Genomic DNA, 26,908 nt, shown 5'->3' with positions numbered 1-26,908 from the left:
TCAGACAATTGCAACAGGAGTTTCTGCAACAATCTTGTTCAGTTTATTTGGTGTATATGTAGTATTACTACTTGCTAGTTAAAGATACGTATACATGCAAAAAAGCTAAGTGAGTATAGGTGACCAGGTCACCAATTCTACCACACAAATGTGTCCCTACAAGATGAGAATGAAAAACTCTCCATAGGATAAGATGCTCCTATGCAACTCAGTAAGACTTGTTTATGAGACAGTATGCACAGAAGCAGGCTTTTTGCCTGTTTCACATTCCTATAATAGAAATGAAGTCAACATTTGGAGAAATATCAGATCACAAGTAGGTTAGGGCATCAAACACAGAATACACTTTAAATTAAGTGTGCTCAAGATTTTTTTAATGTAAGGTTGTATACCAAACTAAATGGAGTAAGTATGCATGTAGGCCGAAGCTGAAGTCTGAAGAAGCTCTATGCATGTGATAAGATGCACAGAGAGAACTGCACCCAATACTGAGGTCAATGGGGAAGCCCTTTAGGGTGTGTAATCTATACTTAGTCTCTGGATAGCATGGACTTGGTTTGTAATTTACCTTTTTTCATCATCATATTGAGAATCAGAGTCATCATCATCCTCTTCTTCCTCTTCATAATCTTCCTCCTCACTTTGTCCCACTTCCTCATAAATTGTTTCATCTTCTTCCTCTTCAATCTGTTCTTCAGCTTCTTCATCACTTTCCACAGAAGGTCTCTGTCGGGATGAGAGATGCCTAGAACGCTGCTTTGGTCGACATTCTGGACAGAACCAGTCTCCATCAGGAACAGCCTAACAAATGATAAGCATGAATTAGAAAAAAGTCTCCATTTAAGGTCAAAATTTAATTGACACATAGCATACCACATCCTAATTACCTTGAGCTTTGGTCTAATACAGTAGATATGATAGCCTCGGTCACAGCTATCACACAGCACCATGCTTTCAGCATCTCCCTTTTTTCTGCACATTTTACAGCGAGCATTTAAGATGGATTTAGACCAGATTACACTTCGCTCCAACGTTGAGAGGTGAAGGAAGATTTGGGACAGGCTACCTGAAGAAATAAGTGATTCTCTCCAGCGGTCCAAGACCGTTTTATGCAAACGACCACCATCACTGGCATCTTGCAACAAAGGAAAGAAACAAAAGAATGGTTACACTAAATACAACACAGATATCAAATTCCATTATACAGTGAAACATCTAGCATTATGTGGAAATTATACAGAAAATTATACAGAAAAACCATCTTGTGGAAAGGTATCAAATTGGCTTCTACAATGGTAATTCCTCCCTCAGCCTTTTAAAATTCTTTGAAAATGTCTCACACACACATAAATGGGGTGCTCTAGGAGACATGGTATACTTCTAAGGATTGGCACTCTCTTCTTCACATATGTTCTGGAGCCATATGAGCAGTGAGGAGACAAGTTTGTGAATGACAAATTGTCCAGGATGGTAAAAGCAAGGGGACTGACAGTGCAATCCTACGCATGTTTACTCCTGAGTAAATGTCACTGTGACCAATGGTATTTACTCCATATAAGTGTGCATAGGATTGCAGCCAGAAGAGTTTTAAAAGAACCATGCCAAACTGGGTGAATTCACTGCCACAAAACGTGGTGATCCGGCCACTAATTTAGATAGCTTTTTGTGGCTTTAGATCAGGGATTCTATCAGCAGTAAACATATGAATATCAGTTGCAAAGGTGCAACATCAGGGAAAGAGATATGAATCTCATGTTTGCGGGCTTCTCAGAGGTATCTGGTTGGCCACTGTGGGAAACAGGATGCTGGACTATTGGCCCTGATTTGATCCAGTAGGGCTGCTCTTAGATTCTTATGGCAACAAAACGGCAAATGAGGCTCAATGTAGTTAATAGTAAAGTGATTCACACTGGGTTATAAAACCCTACTTTCACATAGAGGCTGATGGGACCTGAACTGAATGAATTTCTGGAAAACAGGAACAGCAAAAATGTTCACCAAATTTGCTGCCGAAGTGAACTCTTGTGGTTGGAATATGTTGGCCCAGTTGTAATTTTAGTATTCCATTTGAATATTTTAGGGTACAATTTTGGTTTTGTTATGAGCAACCAAACTGTTTGGAACAACAAATCCCATGACCTGTTAGTAGATTTTATGTATTTTGTGACCACATACGGATTGATTTAATAAGTTTATACTATACTCCTTTACTCCGACTTGATATATACAGCCAATGTGATGTAGTACTTAAGATACTGGGGCTATGATCTTTGCTTCAATCCCTGCTCAGCCATGAAACTGACTGGGTGACCTTGGGCCGATCAATCACTCACTCAGTCTGTCTCTCTTTCTCACCTACCCTCACAGGGTTGCTGCAAGAATAAAATTTTAGAAATAAATAAAGGGAGAGGGGACATGTGCACTGCTCTGAACTCCTTGAAAGGATAAAAATGTTGATGATAATAAATAATTATTTACCATCTTTCTGACTAGACTGATCTTCTCTTGTCCTCCTTTTATTCCCTTTTTGGTCTCTTTTATTTTCTTCTGCATCACCTAGTATTGAATGTGTATAGTTATTCCAAACATGATTCTGAAATGCTGGGGAATTGCCACTAGCATGGTGACACTATTTCCCCAAAACTAAGCAGATTATAATATTTGATGAGAGAGGGAAGATAAAACAGGGTGGGGGAAGAACAGTGCCCTTGGCTTCACTCCAGCTGCATCTAAATTTCCATTCATCTTTTGGGGGGGCAGACAGATTGCTCCAATGCTCCAGGTCACCTGACCCTAGAGCAGCAATTCTAGAGGGCAGCTCAAACATGAGTATTGTCATTTCTACAGATCTCTAGCCGTGACAAATTGTTTAGTACAGTAACGAGATAATTTGCAGCATATCCTTTGGACCTGCCGTAATTTCCCCTTCCTACATCCGATTCAGTGAAGTGAATGTACAGTTCTAGCAGTAATACTTACCAAGTGGGGCTTTGAGGAATTTGCGCTCAATGCCTTGCTGTATTTGAAACAGCGCTGATGCCAAGTAACGGACCACATTATTCACAGGCTGAGGAGTGCTGGTATTAGTTGAAGCAGTACTTGCAGGTTCAGATTTTAACCCAAGCAATCTGAAAACACACACACAACACATTTTTAGAGACCTAAAATCAAATGTAGTAGATGACATCTTAATTGGACAAGTCATTATTAACTTGTCCAATTTCAATGGGGCTACTTATGAGTAATTTCATCTAGAAATGTATTGGGGGAGGGCAGGACAAGAATTCACATACTCATTCCATTCACTAAGTTACAATCTACTTGCTAAATAAGCACTTCATGAGAACAAAACCACACACAAACACCAACCAATATAAAGCTGATAAATAATACAATTTATGACCTTTCATCGACTTCTGCACTGAGCACAGAGCAATGCATTCTCCTGCATACATTTCACCAAAACAAACTACAATGTCTGCTTCAGGTAGTGATAGTTCTGCAAGGGCTATTCTCACTGCACAGTGCTCTGAGAAAGGCTTTTCAAGAATGTGCCACAGAGGTATATATTGCAAGACTAATATCTGTGCACTTGTTTCATGCAATACTGAAGCATATCTGTGTGGGAAATTAGTTTTGAGTGAAATAGCACTCAGCAGGGCAACTCAGTTCCCAGTGATAATCATCTGAAATCTAGTCTGATATGCCTTCAGCACTTACATTAACGCAAAATTTTCACAATACATCAAAGTGACAAGGTTTAACATAAAGACCCAACCTGGATGTCTAGCTGAGATAGCCGACAAGTGTGCTTTGATTGAAATATTGGACAAGCCTGCCGATTTTAGACAAGTTAGGTATAACATGACTTGTCTGACTGATGCTTTCAGAGGGTGGAACCCCTTCGAAGAAGTGTAACATCTAAAATGCTTCCAATTGCTAGCGTAGTTTTTTCTAGTGGAAGGCTTTATCTGGTTTAATAAGATGTCATCTAGTAGCCTATCCTCTAGGCTGTCAACTTCAGAGTGGCTAAGTCTGGGTGTAGCACTTGGCTGTCTTCTTGGGTTAGGAGATCTGGGAACTGAGGAAATCTTCTGCAAGTGTGTCTTGACAGTCTAAGAAGCAGTGGAAGCCAAGACAGCCTTGGCCACCACGGGGTTATCAGGATGCATCATGTTTGACAGAGCAGAAGCTTTGCCACCACCCTCCCTATGAGAGGTAGAGAAGGGTACATGTATAGAAGCTCGAGTCCAGTCTATCTGAAATGCATCTTCCAGGGACAGGTGGTTGTGACCCGGCCTTGAGCAGAACTTCTTGCACTCTGTGTTCAGCAAAGCAGCAAAAAAAAAAAAAAATCTATCTTGGGTCGGCCCCAGGCCTGGAAGATCGGGATTAGGTACTCTTTAATTCCTACTCGTGTTGACTCACCTGGGTGAATGACTGACTCAGATCGTCCGCTAGTATATTGTCCACCCCTTTGAGGTGTATGGCTTGGGGGTGGATGTGATTTTGAATGCACCAGTGCCAAATTTGGATGCTTAAGGCACAGAGAGATCTGGACACATTCCCACCCTTGCTGGTTCAGATAAGCAACCACAGTGGTGTTTTCTAGTTGGAGCTGCACTGTGGTGCCCTGGAGCATAGGTAGGAAAGCTTTCATTGCTTGTAAAAATGCTAGGAGTTCTAGGAATTTGATGTGTAGGGTCCTATGGTGAGCATTCCACTGGTCCTGGACCTTCTTCCTGTTGCAATGCTCCTTCCCGCCCCCCGGCAACCAGATATGGAAGCATCTGTCATCACTCATACTGCAGTGAGAGGAGAATGAAATGGAACCCCTTGCAGGTGGTTTTCTGGACATGTCCAATTCAGAGAGCAAATGAATGGGGGGCAGGATGAGATGCCTTTGCATAGGTTTGTCCAAGTTCAAAACGGAAGACTGAGAGCAACCATAATTGGAGTTTCCTCATCTTTAAAACGGGTGTAATGTACTGCTGCATTGCAAGATGTCATGAGACCAAGGAGATGTTGGATTTGCCTTGCAGGCTATAACAGCTGAGACACAAATAGATGGGCTGTTGGAGACAGCCTGGAATCTCTCTTGTGGCAAGTAAGCTCTGCCCGTCTCGGTGTCCAGGATCACCACATGTAGGGAATCGCTCTCACCGGCTCTAAGTGAGATTTCTTCCAGTTCACCTCTATTCCAAGGTCTTGAAGCAGTTGCAACAGATACTCTGATAAAATAATTCTCTTCTTTTTTGAAGCCAGCAGCCAATAATCTAGATATGGGTAAACTGCCATCCCTCTGGTACTGAGGTGCACCAATATCACTGCCGTGCATTTGGTGAAAACACGGGGGGGGGGCATGCACAGACCAAAGGGTAGTACTTTGTATTGGTAAATCAAGCCCCCCACCATGAATCTGAGGAACTTTCTGTGGGTCTCTCGAACGCTAATGTGAAAATAAGACAACAGCGTTGCCAGCCACTGCTCTTGATGCAAGAGAGGCAGGATGTCTTGCAACGCTGTCAGATGATACTTTTTCCACTTAAGACAAACTTGTTTATGTGTCTTAGATCCATTACTGGCCTTATTCTGCCATCCCTCGGGGATCTGGAAGTAGTGTGAGTAGAAGCCCTCCCATCTTTGTGCCCACCTTATAGGGACTATGGCCCCTTTTTCCAGCAAGTTCTTCACCTCCTCTAGAAGAGCAGGCATCGCTTTCATGTAGCGTATAGCTTTCAACATAGGTCAGGTCCTGAATTCTATGGCATATCCTACAGAAATTATCTTTAGAATCCAACGATCTCATGTTATCTGATGCCATGCTGAGGCATGACCTGCCAGTTTGATGTTGTTGGCAGTTGATTGTGTTACCGTTGAAGCTGATAAGATGGGATCAGCTGACAGCTGCCGTGTTGTGCAGGGTTAAGAACTCAGAGCCCAGGTGTTCAAGGGGCTCCACTACATTGGTAAGTAAGGTAGGCGGGCATAAGCTTCTAATATGCTGTTTTTGGCCATCCATCGGCTTCTGACGTTGTCCTTGGTTGTTCTTATTTTTGGCAGCGTAGTTACATTTGTTATAAGGCTGGTAAGGCCTTCTGTAGTCTCTGGATCTTGAGACTTGTATCTGGTTTTAGGTTTATTGAAAGGTTGGTAACTTTGACTATATGATGTAGAGGAAGCTGTGGTGAAAGTTTTGGCTGTAAATTTGGACTTCTTTAGTTTTTCCATAGTGGAATCAGTTTGCTCAGAGAAGAGACCCTTTCCATCGAATGGAAGGCCTTTGACTTTGTCTTCCATGTCCCATTGTAGGGAAGCTGATCTAAGCCAAGCATGTCATCCAAGTGTCACTGGCCCTGAATTCTGATTCAGCCAGATGTTTGGCTGTGCTTAACAGATGACGTGTCAACACTGTAGATTTTGCTAAGGTCTTTTAAAAACGTGCCTTGAGATCTGCTGGGGACATGTTGTCCCAATCCTGATCTAACTGTCCCATAAAGAATGGTTGAACTTCACCATGCATGTGCATTAGTTAGTGATTTTAACTGAAAGTCATGATATGGAGTATATTTTCCATCCTAACATGTCTAATTTTCTGCCTTCCTTGCTTGCAGGGGTCATGACGTCTTCCCAACTTGGAGGTGGTCATGCAGTCTATAACTAGTGAGTTGGGAACAAGATGCTTTAACAGGTAAGTGTTCTCCATTTCCCGGACCCTGTACAGACCCTTCCAGTCTTTTGGAGGTCAGGGTTGAAGTGTACACCACCTCCCAGGCACTCTGTGAAGCCCTCATGATGACGGGCAACATTGGAAGGGCCACTGGTTGGGACAAGAGCGACTTTGCTATGAAGTTGTAGACTGGATTGTCAGTTGTGCTCATTTGAGATTTTAAATCCAAGCCTAGGGCTTCGGCCATTTCTTTTATCTAAATGTGGTATGCCTACATCTCCTCCCCATTGGTGACACGTGTGCAGGAGTAGCCACATCTGGTGACGGGTCGTGCTCTGTCTCAGGATCAGACTCAAAATGGGATGACCTGTGGTGGCTATCAGATCTTGCAGGGGATGAATCAGGAATAGGATCATAGAGAGAAGGTGACTAAGGATGAGGAGAGGCCAGTAATAAAAGAAGTGTTTGTGTCTCCATAGAGTCAACAGAAGACTGGTTTGAGTTTGCTTTGAGCCCATTGCAGGTTTATTTACTTGTGGCTGTGGTAATGGCGGAGTTTGTGTTTCTGCGTGGCAGAAGTGGCATCACCATCGGCCAAAGTAGAAACAGACTTATCCCTGGTGTAAGTGATAGCTAACTAATTTTGCCTTTCATGAAAAGCAGGCCTCCATGGCTTTTCCTCCTGATAATTGTAGGAGAAACCTGGGGAATCTTGGCCTAACCCACTTAGCTGAATAGAAGTCACTGCATGGTGAGAGAAGCCACAGGTGTGCAAGCTGGTTGATGTAGCCAAGTGTGCAGTCGTGAAGGCATAGCAAGCCGATGTCCTCTTCTGTAGAGTAGTGACTTGAGTGATTATCCGAATTCACAGGCCGCCTGTATCTGAAAATCCCTGAAAGATAGCAGCCGAGAAGGTGCTAGAATTGGGAGACCAATATGGCTAGCTATGATTGCTCAGTAGAGAGATCCAGAGCTCTTTCACCTTCCTCTGCATCATTATCATCCACCTCAAAAGTAATTGGCTCTTGGCGTTGAGGAGTAACTCGTCTCAACTTCGATAAGACCGGGGTATTCCATGCCAAGGCATACCTGGAGCTATTGCAGTTGAAGGAGATTGAATTGGTGTAGTGGCCGGGGAAATGGAAGCAACCCTCGATGCAGAGGCTTGTGTAGGCAACACCGCAGACATATTCACTGTTGATGTCTTAGCTGACAGCACCAGTGTCTGAGCACTCTGTGTCAGGGGCTTCATGCACTCCAGGTCCAATGCCAAAGCTGAACCGGTCAATGTCAGTCTTGATGGCGATCTTGTCAGTGACCAATGGAGTTCCGTCAATGTCGAAAGAAGTCTCAACAACTACATGCATTATTGCACCAAGAGAAAAATTTGTGCCAGCGATCTCAGGGTTGGAGAATCTTGAAATATTATGGCCCTACCCATGGCAAATTAAGTAGAGATCGTGCCCATCCTGAGAGGGCAATTTCACCTTACATTTCTTACAGTGAAGATTTTTTGGTCTTTTAAGGAGAATCCATAGCTGTTGTGAAGTCAATCCGAAAAGTCGAAATACTGGATAACCAAGCAGTAAATATTCTTTTGTTTTCTACGCAGAACTCACAGGAAAAGGAACCAGATTGACGAGCCGTAGCTATCGAGCGACCAATCATTATGGAAGTTGAAAAGGAACTGGAATGCTGGCATTCTTCCCACCTTAAATAGTGACCACACAGTCTCGTGGGGTGGGGCAGAAACACTATGAGGAGCTGTGGTACTCCACACCAAAAGGCTTCTGCGCAGGCCCCGAACCCATTCTAATAGAGCTCAATGGATCACGCCCCAGATCTCCCCCATCTAACAGCTTACCTCACTCCCTCAGTCTGAGCAACCGCCACCTACCCGAAGCACCAAAGGATATCATTATCATGCTGCAGCAGGGAGGCTGGGTGGGTCGTGTGAATGCACAGGAGACCACTCAAAGAACTACTGTTACAGGCAAGAAACCTGCCTCTCTTCTTTGTGGTCCCTGTGCATCACACTTGCGATAATAGTTAGTGTCCTTACCTGGACAGCAGGTGCAGGCTTAGTGGAGAGTAGAACACATGAGAGAAACACCAAAAGGAAGTCTGAGATTTCAAATGCAAGTCCAAAGCATAGTGGCGAATAAACATGGCCTGACAGGAACATGTGGAAGCCTTGCAAATGTCTGTCAGAGAAACACCTCTGTAGAAAGCTGTAGAGGTGCCATAGCCCTTGCAGAGTGTACTCAGATAGGTGTAGGCAGAGGTTCCAAGGTAAGTTGGTAGGAGAGGGATATAATTTCCTTGACCAAAGTGACAATCCTCTGTGCCAAGATCAGCAAGCCGTTCGAAGATTCAGCATAAGAAAATGAACAAAGACTGCAATTTGTGGAAAGTCTTTGTTCTCTCCAGATAAAATGCCAATGCCCTCCTCACATCCAGGGAGTGGCAAGTATGTTCAGAATCCATGGTTGGCATGGTGGGGGGGGGGGAGAAGGTGGGCAAGGCCTGTGCCAAATGATAAACTGACAACTTTCAGTAGGAAAGGTAATAATACCACCCTTTATGAAAAACTACATAACAGGTGTCAGAACACAAGGCTCTCAATTCACTTACTCTCCTGGCAGAAGTAATTACAAGCTGAAAAACAGTTTTCAAAGACAAAAGTTTCAGATCACAAGTTACCAGGGGTTCAAATGGTGCTTTCATTAACCGTTTCAGGACTAACAATAGATGCCAAAGCAGAACACACTTAGGAACTGAAGGAAACATGTGAACTATTCCCTTAAGGAACTTTTAAATTATTTTATGGGGAAACAGATTGGGTGTTGAATGCTTGTCCACTATCGCTGCCAAGTGAACATGGAGGAAAGAAAGGGTCAGGCCACTTTCCTTCAAAGTCACAGGATATTTTCCAAAACTAATGATAAGGAAGTTGGGGGAAATCCCCTCATTTCCATATTACGGCTGAAGCGTTTCCACTTAGGATTGTACCTCTTTTACGTGGATAATTTCTTGGCAGCACTCAAAGACTGCTTGCACTTGAGCATGAAGGCAAGGTCACTCACATTCTTATCCAAGCAGTGAGATGCAGCGATGTGACTTTTGAGTGGAGGCGACTACCCTGGTCCCCCGGTCAGCAAGTGTGGGACCGGTGGTAAGTGAAGTGCACTGGGACAGTTGCAGGAGAGTTGCGAACCGGGGCCGCCTTGGCCACCATGGCACAACCAGGATGCAGTTGGCCCTGTCCATGATTCTTTTCTGTAGAGAATGCAGGATAAGAAGAATTGGCAGAAAGATGTATAGCAGCTCCAGACCCCAGCTCCGGAGGAAGGCACCACCCTCAGACTTTGGATCTGTCCCTGCTCTGCTGTAGAACCCAACATATTGAGTGTTCTTGGATGTTGAGAAGAGGTCCAGGTGAGGTGTTTCCCACTTCTGGAAGACCATTTGCAGATCCCTGGGGTCCAACTTCCATTCATAGGTGAATGAGTTCTGGTGACTCAAGTTATCCGCCAGAGTCAGTTTCCCTTTGGATGTGTGTTGTTAACAGCCAGATTCTCCACTGTAGGCACCAGGACTATAGGTGTAGTGTAAGATGAAGCAGTGATCATAAGGCTGTGCCCCTTTGGTGGTTTACATAGGTTCGAGCCATACTATTATTGTCCATAAGGAGAACAGATGTTCTGGCTATCCAATGGTGAAAGGCTTTGAGGGCCTTGAGCATTGCCAGTAATTCTAGGTAATTGATATGCCGCCTCTGTTCCTTCAGGGACCAAGTAACACCGATTTTCAAAAAGGGATCCAGGGGCGATCCGGGAAATTACAGGCCGGTCAGCCTAACGTCCGTTCCAGGCAAATTGATGGAAAGCATCCTCAAGGATAAAATTGTAAAGCACCTAGAAGAACAGGCCCTGCTGGGAGTGAGCCAGCATGGCTTCCGCAAAGGTAAATCTTGCCTCACCAACCTTTTGGACTTCTTTGAAAGTGTCAACAAGTATGTGGATAAAGGTGATCCAGTTGACATAGTCTACCTGGACTTCCAAAAAGCTTTTGACAAAGTTCCTCATCAAAGACTCCTGAGGAAACTTAGCTGTCATGGGATAAGGGGACAAGTACATGTGTGGATTGCTAACTGGTTGAAAGACAGGAAACAGAGGGTAGGTATAAATGGAGAGTTTTCACAATGGAGGGAAGTAAGAAGTGGGGTCCCCCAGGGATCTGTACTGGGACCGGTGCTTTTTAATTTATTCATTAATGATCTAGAAGCAGGGGTAAGCAGCGATGTGGCCAAATTTGCAGATGATACCAAACTCTTCCGGGTAGTGAAATCCAAAACGGATTGTGAGCAGCTCCAAAAGGATCTCTCCAAACTGGGGGAGTGGGCGACAAAATGGCAAATGCGGTTCAATGTTAGCAAGTGTAAAGTGATGCACATTGGGACGAAAACCCCCAACTTCACGTATATGCTGATGGGATCCGAGCTGTCGGTGACGGACCAGGAGAGGGATCTTGGGGTTGTGGTGGACAGCTCGTTGAAAGTGTCGACTCAATGTGCGGCAGCTGTGAAAAAGGCAAATTCCATGCTAGTGATCATTAGAAAGGGGATTGAAAATAAAACGGCTAACATTATAATGCCCTTATACAAAACTATGGTGCAACCACACTTGGAGTACTGCATACAATTCTGGTCACCACATCTTAAAAAGGACATTGTTGAACTGGAAAAGGTACAGAAGACGGCAACCAAGATGATCAGGGGCCTAGAGCACCTTTCTTATGAGGCAAGACTACAACACCTGGGGCTTTTTAGTTTAGAAAAAAGACGACTGTGGGGAGACATGATAGAGGTCTATAAAATCATGCATGGCGTGGAGAAAGTGGAGAGAGAGAGATTATTTTCCCTCTCACACAACACTAGAACCAGGGTTCACTCCATGAAATTGATTGCCAGGAGCTCTAGGACCAACAGATGGAAGTACTTTTTCACACAACGCGTGATCCACTTGTGGAACTCTCTGCCACAGGATGTGGTGACAGCCAACAACCTGGATGGCTTTAAGAGGGGTTTGGATGACTTCATGGAGGAGAGGTCTATCAATGGCTACTAGTCGGAGGGCTGTGGGCCACCTCCAGCCTCAAAGGCAGGGTGCCTCTGAGTACCAGTTGCGGGGGGAGTAATGGCAGGAGAGAGGGCACGCCCTCATCTCCTGTCTGTGGCTTCCAGCGGCATCTGGTGGGCCACTGTGCAAAACAGGATGCTGGACTAGATGGGCCTTGGGCCTGATCCAGCAGGGCTGTTCTTATGACCAGCAGGTCTCTGAAGTGTGCACACCCCACACAACCTTTGTTGGAGACATTGGTGGGGATAGATAGGCTTGGTGAGCATCTGTGAAAGGGTGTACCCTGGGAGAGGTTTGGGATTCTTGTTCACTAACATACAGCAGCCTGGATTCTGTGAGGTATTAGTAGGATCCTGTGCTGGGAGTACTTTTGGGGCTTGAAATTGTTGAGAAACCAAGGAAAGTGTGCCCTTCCTTTGGGGAATAAGATCTGTCCCGTGAACAGTGCCTGCATTTCTTGTGCCCCGATTTGTCTGTTCTGGGTAAGTGGCTGTGGCTTCTGCTGCATGATTTCCTGGAGCACATGCTCCCTGAGGAGTCCAGTGGGTCAGCACCTAAAGCAAATGAGTCTGAAGGCATGTATGAACCCTCATACAGGTTCCCTTCTGAATGCCGGGGCAAGGTTGGTGCTGGTGGTTGAAGAAGAGGTACCTCAAGGATTGCTGGCACCATGTTTCTTTTTCTTATGCTTGAGTCAGCTGGAAGACACTGCTTGGGTGCCTTAGGCTTCTTCTTCTGCTTAGATACCAAAGTCACAGGCACTGTGGATGGCCCAGTCGCTTTGAGAGATCCCTGAGAGAAGATGGCTCCATCCTCCGACTAGTGACGGGCTGAGCGAGCAAAACCATGCTGGGTATATCTGTAGCACTGGTGGAGCATTAAGGCCCGACGGCTCTAGCGGGGCTGCTGTGTCGAAGTGGAGGGCGTGTCACGTGTCACTGGGATGACATGCTGAAGCCTGTGCTGGTAGTGCTGCCAAGCCCGATGGTGTGTTGCCCATTGACTGCATTTCAGACCCAGTATGAGAGGCGTTCAGAACAGGCGTGCCGGCCACAGAGGAGCTCGCTAACAGAGCCCTCTCCCACAAGAGAGTGCGTAGGCACACTGCCAGATTATGACAGGTTTGTTCGGTGAATCCACTGCAGGAGTCGGTGCGGAGTGATTCCCCTAAGCAGGACAGGCAAAGGGGATGACCATCTGAGGAAGGTATTTTCACCAGGCACTGTTCACACTGTTTAAAAAGCACTCGTGGCCATAAGAAGCTAAAGGGGGAAGTGGGAGGGTGGGGTGAGGAGGACACGAAACAAAATCAATACACACAAAAAAAACTGTCAGAAGGAAAACATGAGAAGATAGAGAAGCTGAAGAAAGAAAGAAATAATATGAGAGGGGCTAGAAGAAAGTACTCGCTAATTAATAATGATAATTTTGTCGACAGGCAGACAGCAAAGCAGAGAAAATCACTGAGGTGCAGCTACTGCGGCGGTCAGCAAAAGACTGAGGGAGTGAGGTAAGCTGTCAGATAGGGGGAGCTTTTTCCTTACATGGCAAAGCTTTAGAATAGTCCAGGGGGTGGCTCTGCACAGGTACAAACCCAAGTGTGATGCACGGAGAACACAAAGAAGAACAAAAAGTTAAAAGTGAACAACAAAATGAATAAGAAGTTAGTTCACTGACCCAAAAGGGTCTTCAATCTAAAAAGAGACAAGGCAGAAACCAGCAACAGCCACTGGAGGAATGCTGTACTGGACTGAAAATGGCCCTCAATGTATATTTATCCAACTTACAGAGCATACCAGAATGTCTGCATAGGGCTTTTAATGGCATCCAGAGATTATATTATACATTTTGAAGAACTGTTTGGAGAGAAATAAGGTCATACTTCCCCGATGACCTACAGATACCAAATTTTGCATATACAACCCTGCCACTGAAATTAGGTGAATGCAATATGTTTTACTCCAGAATATGCTTGGTGAAAATGTAAAGAATTTGGTGTGTGTTTTTAAAAGATGAAATTCTGATCATCATACTTCCCTGTTACTTACTGATAGCAAATCTTTCAAGAGCAATCTTACCACTTAAATTAGCTGAATGCACTATTTTTTTTACACCAGATATTCTGGGGGGGAGTTTAAATTTTTTTTTTTAATGTTTTAGAAGAAATTCTTAATAAATCCTAACTGCTACTGTTCAACAGATTAACAATCAGATCAAGAATTCCAAAATGACATCATCGCCAAGAGAAGCAGAAGAGCTTTCTCAGATGCAAATTTACTATTATTCAAAGTTACCATCTATGGTAATTATTCAATAAAATTGAAAGTCTGAGGTTGAAATCATACAAATTTCAAAAACTGTTCTTTTACGTCCCTTTTACAAGCACATTAATAAGAAATTCTGTGACATACACAGGTGGCCCTCAAATAGCAGTTTTGTCCATTCGCAGGGCACCTTCCTGTATACCAATTTAGTCACAAGTGGGAGGGATAGTTTCAGTTGTTTGCTGTTTTCTACCCTGCACCCAACTAATTCGGCAGCCAGTTTAAGTAGTCACTCTCCTCAGTATACCAATTTAGTCACAAGTGGGAGGGATAGTTTCAGTTGTTTGCATTTCCTTCTCTATTTGTTTTCAGGAAGACCCTCAAAACTCACCTGTTCTCACAGGCTTTTAATTAGAATTTTAATTTGTTTTAATAGTTTTATGCTACTGTTTTAATTGCTTGTTATTATTTAATCGGAGCTGATTTTTAAATGTTTTAAATTTTGTACACCACCTGACTGATTGATTAAGTGACGTCAAGTTGGTGTCAACTCTTAGTGATCAGATAGATTCTCTCCAGGATGATCTGTCTTCAACTTGGCCTTTAAGGTCTCTCAGTGGTGCTTTCATTATTTCAAGTCCATCCACCTTACCGCTGGTTGTCCTCTTCTCTTTCCTTCAACTTTTCTCAGCATTATGGGCTTCTCAAGGGAGCTGGGTCTTCACATAATGTGTCCAAAGTATGATAGTTTGAGCCTGGTCATTTGTGCCTCAAGTGAAAATTCTGAATTGATTTGTTCTATGATCCATTTGTTTGTTTTCCTGGCTGTCCATGGTATCCTCAAAAGACTTCTCCAGCACCAAAGTTCAGAAGCGTCAATACTTTTTCCATCTTGCTTCTTCAGCTTTTTCATCCATAGAGTGTCACGGGGAAAAACACTGTCCGAACTATTCTAATCTTTGTAGGTATAGACACGTCACGGCATCCAAATATCCTTTCCAAGGCTTTCATTGCATTCAGGCAGTATAAAAAATATGATAAATAAATGGTGCAAGGGGATTGTTTAGCTAAAGCATCTAACCTCATTTTGGGGGTTAGGTCAAGCATTTTGTGTTGTATTGCTGTTTGTGCTGTTACTCCACAATTCTAGCGGGCCTCCTGGATTTCATTTCTTGAGTTTTCCTAGCAGTGTAATCTATGCAAAATTGGTCAACAATGGGCCTCACCTACTGCTATACGTAAAAGTCAGTCAAGCAAGCTATTAACACCTAAGAACAATCTTTTGGCTAAATTAGTCCTAAAAAAGCAGCTTTAGCTGCCACCCACAAACTGCTTCAGCTAGAATACTTGAATACTTCCCACCCCCGCCCCATCCACAGATTGACTCTGGAATTTTCACAAACTTAGTCTACAGTCCAGAAAACTGAGCTTGGAGTCTACTATGTAGTTTGGTTTATGGTGAAAACCTCCAAGATACACAGTACAATAGCCCCATGCTCCAGGCTTTCAAAACATGCCAAAATCATACCTGTATTTCTTAAGAGACTGGCTGATATCCAGACTCATTTTCTGCTCATTTGCTAAGGTTTTCCATTGTGTAAGGGGTGATTTTCAGCAATCCCCTTCCCTCTGCATCTGAAGGTGCCTCCTAAAACTATATCTCTGAGGGTTGGAGGACCCTCAGGGAGTTAATTTTGGGAGGCATAGGGGGCTACATTGTTACTAGTTTGATCTGGATATCAACCACTAATTTTGAATTTTTTTCCTTTATTTCCTCAATGCACTAATATAGTAGCTTAACACACTTCTATTGCAGAGTATAATTTTCAGAGATAAAAGAACTCTGCACTAGGAATTTAACAAATTCATTTAGGAAATCAAAAATCCAGATGTATCTGTGGTCTATTTGAGTGCAGCAAATTAAAAGTGCAGATGTTGCACACACTTGGTACTTGTAAGCTGCAGTCATTACTGCAGGCAAAAACATATTTATTATTTTATTGCCCTGAAGAACTGAAAACTTGAAATGGAGAACTAAGTATATATGTATTTTAATTGTTTTTATCTCATTGTTAACTGCCCAGAGACTAAAGTTTGGGTGGTCTATAAATTTGATAGATAAACAAACAAGTATTGTCCTTTGATAGCATAATTAGGAACTCTTATTCTCAACAAGGCATCATTTGCTTAGCAATATGCACAGTCCAACATCAAACTTATCATAAAGTACAACTCCAACTTCACTATTAGGGCTGCACTTCTCAAGCATCTTCAAGGCAAAAGCAGTGTGTTTGGGGGACTCTCCCCTGCCCCCGACAAGGCTGTTCACAGCCAGAACTCTCCGTTTTGGCATTGCTTTGGCACTATTCCCCCCACCCCTTGATTTTATCCTTTCTAGAGGGATTCTAGTAAACAAACCATCATGTAATGAACATGACAACATTAAGGAGCCACACAGTCAATGAGATTTAGGTGTGGATGTCAAGTGAGGCTCAAGAAAGCCAATTGCGCTGATCTCCCCTCAGTGTGTTGAGTTAACTGGGTTGACATTCCCCATTTTGCTGAGTGGAGGCAATTTCAAGCAAAACAAACCACACCTGCCTGGTTACCTTGGCAATAAATCGTGAGCAGTTGATGCCCCTTTGAGCATCACCTGCTCCAAAATCAATAGCAAAAGTGCATCTGTGCCTTTCTTGGAGGGGCACACTAATGTCTGCAAAAAAACCCACTCCTGTTTAAGCTTCAGCAATAATCAGTGGCTTACATACTGCAGAGCCACCTGCTGACGTGAGTGGCGTGTGTGCTCCTCCATCCTTCCTGAAGTTGCGTTGGCATGCCTCATGACAGCATGGGAGGCTCCATCACAACGGTGTGTTGCAACAGAGCAGCTCTGCCCGACTCACACTGGGAATGCTGGGATTTGGGCAGAGCCACTTTGTTGCAGGGCACCATTTGGATGGAGCTTCCGATGCCGTCGTGGTTTCTAGACAGATGGTGGCACACACACCACCTGCTTCCATCAGCGGTGACTGTGCAGCATATAAGCCAGTACAGTATGTGCATTACAGTGAGCAGTCTTAAAACGAGTGACAAAACCACAAACCAAACCTTCAATTAAACAAGTCAAAAGCTTTTCCAGCTATTTAGAGCAACAAATAATGTAACAGTTCTGAGTGACTATCATGTTGCAAATGAATATCAAGCTTCCTCAGAACTGATCTCATGTAAAATATGAGATCCTTTCTAAGGAAGCTTGATATTCATTTGCAATATCAGGTTCTGGGCATATTTTCATTAGATTAAATCCATTTAAAAACAAGGGCCCTTTTGCCACGCCTTCCTATAAATTATACATATTACTTCAACTGCTGATAAGAATGCTATTCTGCTAATCTATACAATGATGAATAATTGTGTATGGTGGCCAACATCCAGACTGATGTGTGCACCAGAAAACATTTCACATGCGCAAGAGGAGCAATTTTTGTCAATCTCCCCTACCCTCTACAGTCCATTGTGCCTCTTAAAAATATGACCAAGGATTACAAGACTCTCAGAGACACACATTTGTAGAAAGTACAGAAGGCTGCAGAACAAAGGAGGCTGGCAGAAAATTACGTGTGTGTGTGTGTGCGCGCGTGCATGCACTAGCTGAGTCTGGATCTCAGCTATTGTTCACTTGGTACAATGTGAAAAGGAAACCACCAATTAACTTTCCTCTATTAACACTTTCTATATGTAGTCATGACTTCCACTCTTAATAAAACTTATTTGTGTTTCTGTAAAAATATATCTAACAATTACTAACATACGGAGAAAATGTTTGTTAATAAAAAAGAAACTAGGTGCTACAATATTAGCAGGAAAATAATATGTCTTAGAAGTTGAAGATATTACTTGTCTTTTACAATAACTCTGGTTTGATCATCTGTTTCCATCTCTTCAACATCTTCAGTCACTGTTTTGATTATACCATTTTCTTTGTTTTCTTCATTTAGCAGCTCATATTGCCCATTTTCTAAGGCCGTTCTCCAAGTTTGCCTGTCTGTTACCTGAAAGCAAAATACATTTATTGATAGGTCCAATACACATAAAAACTTGAAGGCAATTTTTCATTTGCCATTTCAGGCAAAAGAAAAACATCTTGTCCAGAGATTTTGTTAAGCCAATAAGCTTAAATTCAGCAGTTTGCAGGCACCATTCCCCATAAAAATACAATTAGTAAAATACCTTAATGGAACCCAAAGTGCCTTGGTAGATTCTGTCTTCAATGTCCAAAAGGAAGTCTCTGAGTCTTAATTCAAGCTGTTTTTCTGCAGACATTAGAGCTGCATCATATGCATTTTGTGTCCTTCCTCGCCCTGAATGTGGCTTGCTGTCATTCTGAGGTTTCTCTGTAACAGGAGCCAATACTATAATAGTTTACACTTGAACATTCAGAGAGAACAGAAGATGCATCTCTTTCAAATCAAGGCAAGAAATTAAGATTGCCAAGAAATTTAGGTCCAATCAAGGGAAGTTCTTTTTCACACAATGCATAATCAACTTGTAGAATTCTCTACCACAAGATCTGGTATTGGCTACTAGTTTGGATGGCTTTAAGAGGAGTTTGGATAACTTCATGGAGGAGAGGTCTATCAACGGCTACTAGTCTGAGGGCTACAGGCCACCTCCACAGTCTGAGGCAAGATGCCTCTGAATACCAGTTGCAGGGGAGTATCAGGAGAGAGGGCATGCCCTCAGCTCCTGCCTGTAGGCTTTCAGTGGCATCTGGTGGGCCACTATGTGACACAGGATGCTGGACTAGATGGGCCTTGGGCCTGATCCAGCAGGGCTGTTCTTATGTTCTTAAGACAAGAAGTACACTTTCTAAATACATTTCCTAATCTGCATATCAATTTCAGCATTAACTGAATGGCTTTGTTCACAAGCACAGGCTTTGTTCACAAGCACAGACCTGTCAACAAGACCTAATACTCATTCCTCTTCAAAGAGAAATAGACCAATACCAGAAATATGGTATGACTATGGAGAACAGAAGTGTAAAAATTAAGCAAGTGAATTAGAAATGGTTTCTTTGAATATGGTAGCAGTTTACTTGCTATTGTAGCAAACAACATCCATAAAACACCATTATTTTATTTTCTGATTTAGTAATATAGACCAGAGTTTCTCCAATATATTTCCCCCCACAAGTATGACATCAGCAAATACTAGCTTCGTATCACTTTTGCAAGTAGCATTGTCAGAGGTAGCTGCTATGCACAAGAGTGGTCAATTTGGTGCTCAGTTGTCCCTGCAATGAGGGAGAGGTCTCTCCAGCTGCTACCGCCTCCTGATCTATCCTTCACTGTACATCCTTGTTCTCTGGCCCATGCCTCTCTTGAAGGACTGGATCACTGCATAGCCACACCTTTGTCACTGACGCAGCACTGCTCCAGCCATTTCAATTTCTACCAGGACTGGGCCAGGCAAAGCAATGCCAGGTGGTCAGCAAAGCAATGCCAGGTGGGCCAGGCAAAGCAATGCCAGGCAAAGCAATGCCAGTGGGGACAAACACTACCTGCCACCAGAGGTACTCATGCCATGGTTGAAGCAGCACAGAAAAATAAAGCTAGATTAGGATTTAATGGCAAGTGAATACTTGAAGGTAGCAATGAGGAGTAAATTCAGCAGTGCCCATTTCAATTGCTATATCAGATAAAATCTACAATTCACAAAAGGTGTTTTGTTTTCTTAAACAGCCCTATGATTTAAATGAGTCATATGAACTTATGAAGCTGCCTTCTACTTAGTCAAACCACTGGTTCACTTAGCTGAATATTATTTTCAGGAAATAAGAACTGAATCTGACAGTCCCCCAGGGCAGGAACTCACATTTGCCTTGACCATACACTGCCATAAGTTGTATACTCTTCCTCAGGAAGCAATGTAAGCTCTAGTAGATACCCCAACTGACTGGGGATACTGTTTCTTAAAAATGGGAATAGTCATCTTACTACAAACAACACCTCCATCAGACCCACAGGGTTTCAGCCCTAACCCAAAGAGCTTCAATTTGCTGGAAAGCTACAAGATGGAAGATTTGGGGATGGGGGGAAATTAATATGTTCTTAGAGATAAATGGTATAGATGCAACCCCTTTAACAGAGGGAGATAGTGCCCCAAGCTGAAAAGTTTGGAAAAGGAATTTGGTGAGGAGGTGTCACTTGACCATTCACCTTCCTCCTTTAAATGCAGAACAAGAGATCCCACTACAGACCTGAAAGAGGAGGAGGAAGGATGAGTCCTAGTGAGAGTACTGGCAGGCCCAGAAGCCCCTGCTGGCAGAACATTTGTAAGGAGATGCCTACCTGATGCAATGGGGAAAGATCTAGTGCCTCCCTTTTTAAAATCTATTTTATTTATTTAAAATATTTATACCCCACCCCTCCAGTACACTAATAGGGATGTGCATGGAACCAGTTCGGAGGCCTTTTATGGGCCTCCGAACCCGTTCGATGGCGGGGTGTGTGCAGCTGTAAGGGCCGAGGAGGATGCACTCGCTCCCCACAACCGCTGTGTTTCCCTCGCCGGCGCTCAGTTTCTGAAACATCCATCGGGGCAGCAGCGTGCCGCCCTGCCGCCCACTTCGCTACATTTTTCGGAAGTACCCGGAAGTAACAGATGTGCCTGCACACATCACACAATATGCAGGGTGCACGCAGGCTTCCGGGCACTACCGGAAAACGTAGCAAAGGGACCAGCAGGGAGCTATGCTGCCACCCTGATGGACGTTTCAGAAACCAAATGCTGGTGGGGGAAACACGGGAGGGTGGGGGGGAGTGCATCCTCCCCCACCCTTAAAAGCTGCACACACACCCTGCTGAACCAGCCCCTCCGGTTCCGTGCACATCCCTACACACTACTGCTCGGGGCAGCTCACAATAAAATAGATACAATATACAATAAAAGTAATAAGATTAACCAAATTAAATAAACAAGTTAAAAGTCAGGTTGAAAACCACAATCAGTATTCAGGTCAAATTAAAAGTTATTTTTAAAAAGCTAAAAACTAAGAATTAAAAAAAACCCCTAAAAACTAAAGAACCTACCAGATATAACCAAAGATGGAGCATTAAAAACTCTCCTTTAAAAGGTGTGTTTTTAGTTGTTGTTTTTAAAAACACTGAGGGAGGGAGCATGGCAAAGCTCTTCAGGGAGGGCATTCTAAATTTGAGGGGCTGCAACCAAAAAGGTCCCGTCCCTAGTCCTCGCCAACAGGATCTCTGTTAGTGGCAGGGCCATGAAAAGGACCTGAGACGATGAATGGAGGGCCTTGGCAGTTTCATATGAGTGAATGTGGTCCGACAGGTACCCCGGCCCCAAGCAATGTAGACCTTTAAAGGTCTAGACCAGTACCTTGCATCTAGCCCAGAAGTGGACCAGTAACCAACGGAGCAGCCGCAGGATGGGTGTAACACTCAAGAAATGACTTGCACCCATGGGCATCCTTGCAGCAGCACTCTGGACTAGCTGAAGCTTCTGAACTGTCTTCAAGGGCAGCCCCACATTGAGCACATTGCAGTAGTCCAATCTGGATGTAGAATGGAGCTAAATATTTTGTCAAATTTAGTTATTCTGGTGCCTTGAATGGTAGTGTTTGTAGCTTGTACGCTTAGAGTGTTTGGAGCACTCTCTTGCTTTTGTTCCCAAGCGATACTCCTAGAGGGTGGCGAGTTGGGGCAAGCACCCGAGCCCCATACCAATCCCCTGAGCCAGACCAGCCCTCCTTAATGACCTTCTTCATCCACTCCACAAAGTCTGGGTGAAGGAACTGCCCATCCACAATGGTGGAGTGAGGTGTGGAGGAACAGCACTTGCTTTCTGTTGAGTCTGCACAGCAGTAGAGGGCAAGACGCAGTGTTCCCTCTAAGGCGTGTGAGCCTCTAAGGCTCAAACTTTTTTTGAGGTCTTCTCAGTCAATTTTAGATCCTGCTCAGGTTGAATCAGGAAAGCCCTACTCTGAATTAACATGCGCACAGACTGCTGCCCAGAACAAACTTATTCCACACAGAGATGAAAAATAGAGAGAGAGAACACTGGCAAGGAGAATAGAGGGATGTGCTGGAGCATATGCTGTCTTAGGCCGAATCTGGAGAGGCTGGGGCTGCTGCATTGCTATTAGGAAGGCACCATCCACACTAACTCAGATCAAGTAATTTTATTATGGTCTCTGACTAGCTATATCACAGAACACTGCTCAACACACTGTAGCTAAATTCTTCCAAAAAGAACTGGGGGGAGCAGGAAGGTAGGAGCCGTTTGTGGCATGTGGAGCCTGAGAGCTAGGCTGTACTGTGGTTACTAGGCCGGACAGATCCAGTCTCTAACAGGAGCTCCTCCCTTCCTTGATTTTTGTTGCCATTGCTCAAGGTGGAAAGATCTAGCATGGCATAAGAACACAATTGTTTACTGCCTGTGCAGGAGAGAAAGTTGAGGAAGAAAACTCATGACAGACAAGGTTAACTTAAAGGCACTTAGGAATACCTAGCATATTTACCTGAAATATGGAATGTTTCTACAGGAAAACTTATCAGCTGTTCACATATTCTGTTTTTTTCCTGCAAAAGAATGTCCTTTAAGGCACTCTCCCTGTATCCTCGAGAATTGAGAGCCGCTATGAGTTGTTCCAGTTGTTCCTGAGAACTGTAAAAGCACCACCGGTTGGGCTTATGTATTGGCTGTGAGACCTGTACAGTAGCACCAGCATGCAAGTCTTGGTGAATGTTCGAGGTAGATTCTGTCTTCAAAGGTTCACCAGTTTTGGAAGCAGTCTGAGATTTATCTGCAATATGGCACTGTCCATTATTTTGGAAGGATGATGGTAAAGGCAATAACATATCTTCTGTAAGACCAGAGTAGTCTTCTTCTACAAATAATCCAGGAACAGAGGGGAAAAGCCAGTAGCGCCTGTATAGGCGGTCACGGCCTAAAGGAGCAATATTGGTACAGGCTGTGGCTTTCTGAATCTTCTCTGTAAGCTCCCTTTCTTTAATTTGCTGCTCCTGTTTTAAAGCTTCCTCCTCCTCTGGAGTAAGTGGCTCACACTTTTCATCAGCAGTCTCTACTTGCCTTGCAATGTCTTTAAAGCCATATTGTCCTCTTCTTCCTACAAGAGGCAGGGGGAGAGAGAGAGACACCCTCATAGTACCATGTTATGCAGATAGTTTTGAAGTTCATTAAAATGAACTTCCTTTGTCCAAACAGAGGTAAATATTTGGTCAGGAATACACAATATAATTTCATGCAAATAACAGTACATATCTATTAATCAATCCATCCATCCAAAATTGATCTTTATCTAGCACAGGCAATTAACTGTTTTGCATTGCAACCTGTGACTGTATTTAAGATGATCAGATGTACAGGTGAAACTCAGAAAATTAGAATATCGTGCAAAAGTCCATTAATTTCAGTAATGCAAATTAAAAGGTGAAACTGATATATGAGACAGACGCATTACATGCAAAGCGAGATAAGTCAAGCCTTAATTTGTTATAATTGTGATGATCATGGCGTACAGCTCATGAAAACCCCAAATCCACAATCTCAGAAAATTAGAATATTACATGGAACCAAGAAGACAAGGATTGAAGATTAGAACAATATCGGACCTCTGAAAAGTATACAGTGTACTGTGCTTGATTGGCCAGCAAACTCGCCTGACCTGACCCCATAGAGAATCTATGGGGCATTGCCAAGAGAAGGATGAGAGACATGAGACCAAACAATGCAGAATTGGTGAAGGCCGCTAATGAAGCATCCTGGTCTTCCATAATACCTCATCAGTGCCACAGGCTGATAGCATCCATGCCACGCTGCATTGAGGCAGTAATTGCTGCAAAAGGGGCTCAAACCAAGTACTGAATACATATGCATGCTTATACTTTTCAGAGGTCTGATATTGTTCTGTTCTTCAATCCTTGTCTTCTTGGTTCCATGTAATATTCTAATTTTCTGGGATTGTGGATTTGGGGTTTTCATGAGCTGTACGCCATGATCATCACAATTATAACAAATTAAGGCTTGACTTATCTCGCTTTGCATGTAATGCGTCTGTCTCATATATCAGTTTCACCTTTTAATTTGCATTACTGAAATTAATGGACTTCTGCACGATATTCTAATTTTCCAAGTTTCACCTGTAGATTCTTTCTTCTGCATGTTTTTGAACCAATACCAGTTTACTAGATGGTACCATCCATTTTAAATCCCAAGTAAGCCTAGTTTGTAGTCACCTGTACTTTAACTATCAGGCACTGCTGGTCAGAATAGAAGTATCCTTCCAGAAGAAAAATGCAGGGCAAGGTTCAGCTGGTCACTGACACACTGAGGATAACCAAGCCCTAGAGGTTCTTGAAATCGAATGTGAGTTCTGAGGATAGGGATAACTTCTCCTATCACTGCAACTTTGATAAACCTTCTTCTAATCACACAGTATTCCAGCTTGGTCTGAGAAACAAGATTGTCTGCCCACAGGCAATCAAGAGGAAAGAAAAACACACTAATATTGCAGGCAAATAAGCACGGACCATAAAGCTAGATTACTTCACAAACTGCTCTTTTGACACACCAAGTAATCAAAAGTGTTTACAAAAACATATGAAAGATCATAATCAATGTTTTCTGTTGTAGATACAGCCACCAGAAAGCTAACAAAAATTCATCTCCATGATGGAAAAATAATGAATGAAGCAACCCTAAGAACAGGGTCAAACTAGATCAAATTGAATTAAACCATCTGAAGCTTTTTCTCACAGGATAAAATCTTGTAGTGCAAGCAATGTTGAAGCTTCATCTCTAAAATAAGGCAAGAGTAAAGACCCTAGAAACAGGAATTTATACCAATGTCAGTCACCTTTAGCAATGAACATACATTTAAATGCATTTACCTCTTCTCTTTTTGTTTGGTCCTATGTCATCTTCATCATCTGTCACAGCATCTAGATCCTGCTCCTTAGTTTCAGCGTCTTTACTCTCTGTACTCGTATCAAGCTCTTCCCGCTCTTCTTCCCTAAAATAATACACAACAGAAAATGAGGACACAAACCCTCCATGATAAACAGGTTGCTTACTTGTAACAGATGATCTGGTAGTTGTTTCATGATATTCATAATGAGTGGGTTCTGCGCCTGCTCAGGCCAGCTTTGGATAGAATTCTATAGCTCTTCGCGACGCCTGCAACTGCTGGCTGCATGTAACTGCAGTACCCTCTAGCGGCGGTTAGGCATCCCTTTGCTCAGTTTCTTGATGGCCGACGAGCCAGACTGGCACTTGGCATAGCAAAAGTGATTTTCTATATCAAATTATTAGCTGATTCTGTTGATGTTTCAGTAGCTTGTCCCTTTATGCAGCAGGGATGGACAGGCGGGTTTTATGAATGTCATGGAACACTACCAGATCATCTGTTACGAGTAAGCAACCTGTTTATCTGGATAGTGGTTCCAGACATTCATAATGAGTGGGTAAATTACGAGCTTCCTAGTTGGTGGTGGGTGCCGCAAGCTACTGCAACACTCTTTTTAAGGACCGCCCATCCAAATTCTGCAGCCACCGCTGTGCGTAGGTCTGAGGCGTAACGTTTGATGAAATATTGATGTGATGCCCACATGGCAGCTGTGCAGATATCTTGGAGTTAAATGCCTGCCAGGTGCGCGGCTGAAGTGGCATATGTCCTAGTGGAGTGAGCTCGTATCAAGGCTGGTGGAGTGACCTGTTGTCGGTCATTCGCCATTTTTATGAGTACAACTAACCAGTAGGACAGCTTTTGCCATGTTGATGACTGTCCCTTGTGTCTACCCTTCTAACATACAAGCAGATGCTTCGTTCTCTGAATGCGTTGGGCTGCTTTGAGAACGTGGACTAGCGCCCTTCAGACATCCCGAGAATGCATTGCCCAGTTCAGCGGCGTCGATGGATTACAGAAGGTGGTAGGTAGTACACTATCTGCATTCAAATCTGAATATAATCTGAAATAACCTTTGGTCTGAAGTCTGAGTCTAAGCGCATGATGATCCGATGCAGACAGAACTTAGTGTAGGGTTCATCAATACGGAGTGCTCGGAGCTCACTGACCGGTTTTTCTGTGGTTATAGCCACCAGGAATAGCCTTTTCAGAGTTACCAGCTTTAATGTTGAAGTAGCCATGGGCTCAAATGGCCCTTTCAATAGTGCCGCGAGCACCACAGACAGATTCCACTTTTCCATAAGTGGTTTCACAGGTGGATAAAGATTATTAATACCTCTTAGGAAGTCCTTACACCTCGGGTAGGTGAAAGCCATCTTGCCATCCCACCCAGTATGGTGTGAAGATATTGCCACCATGTGTACCTTTATGGACACATTAGCTAGGCCGTCCCTCTTTAGGGAGGTGAGGTATAGGAGCACATACTTCAGGCTCGCCTCTTTGAGCTCGAACTGTCGGGTGGTAGCATACGCACAGCATCTGCGCCATTTAGCCTTATAGTTGTGCCTGGTGGATACCGTCTGAGTGTTGAGGAGGATCTTCTTTAGAAGTCTATCCTCTATGCGGAGAGATTCAGCACCAACAAGTTCAGGTGCAGTATCCACCCTTGGTCCTGAGAGACCTTTTTTTTTTTTGCCAGCGGGGCATTGGAAATACTGTCAACGGTGGTTGAGGAGCCGAATTGCCCAGTCTGTGGGGGAAACTGAAAGTAGAGTCGTAGTCATTTCTGAGGTCAGAAGACAAAAGGAGTTTCAAATATTGCCAAAACCAAAGGGAAATACAAAAAGAAGTCCAAGTCCGTGCCAGTAGTCATTTTGAATAAATC

At 43.5% G+C, this 26,908-nt stretch overlaps 1 protein-coding gene across 5 annotated transcripts in view; it reads right to left on the bottom strand.

Annotated features, from left to right (window-relative positions):
• The window catches only part of BAZ1A (bromodomain adjacent to zinc finger domain 1A), a 74,757-nt gene that overhangs the window by 3,795 nt on the left and 44,054 nt on the right, over positions 1-26,908 (bottom strand). For 3 of the 5 annotated variants that reach the window (XM_053287160.1, XM_053287157.1, XM_053287158.1), the window contains 7 exons: positions 25,010-25,131; positions 22,618-23,226; positions 18,306-18,469; positions 17,973-18,127; positions 2,980-3,128; positions 888-1,135; positions 569-801 (listed from right to left, as the gene is read on the bottom strand). In XM_053287160.1, coding sequence (XP_053143135.1) covers positions 569-801; positions 888-1,135; positions 2,980-3,128; positions 17,973-18,127; positions 18,306-18,469; positions 22,618-23,226; positions 25,010-25,131 — 1,680 coding nt within the window. Of the gene's footprint in view, positions 1-568; positions 802-887; positions 1,136-2,478; positions 2,557-2,979; positions 3,129-17,972; positions 18,128-18,305; positions 18,470-22,617; positions 23,227-25,009; positions 25,132-26,908 lie in introns of all 5 variants that reach the window. The other 2 variants (XM_053287159.1, XM_053287156.1) reach the window with 1 other exon arrangement.

This window comes from Hemicordylus capensis, chromosome 1 (genome assembly GCF_027244095.1).
Source record: "Hemicordylus capensis ecotype Gifberg chromosome 1, rHemCap1.1.pri, whole genome shotgun sequence".
NCBI lineage: Eukaryota > Metazoa > Chordata > Lepidosauria > Squamata > Cordylidae > Hemicordylus > Hemicordylus capensis.
The sequence above is the reverse complement of the archived record's forward strand: the minus strand, read 5'-3'. Positions and strand labels throughout refer to the sequence as shown.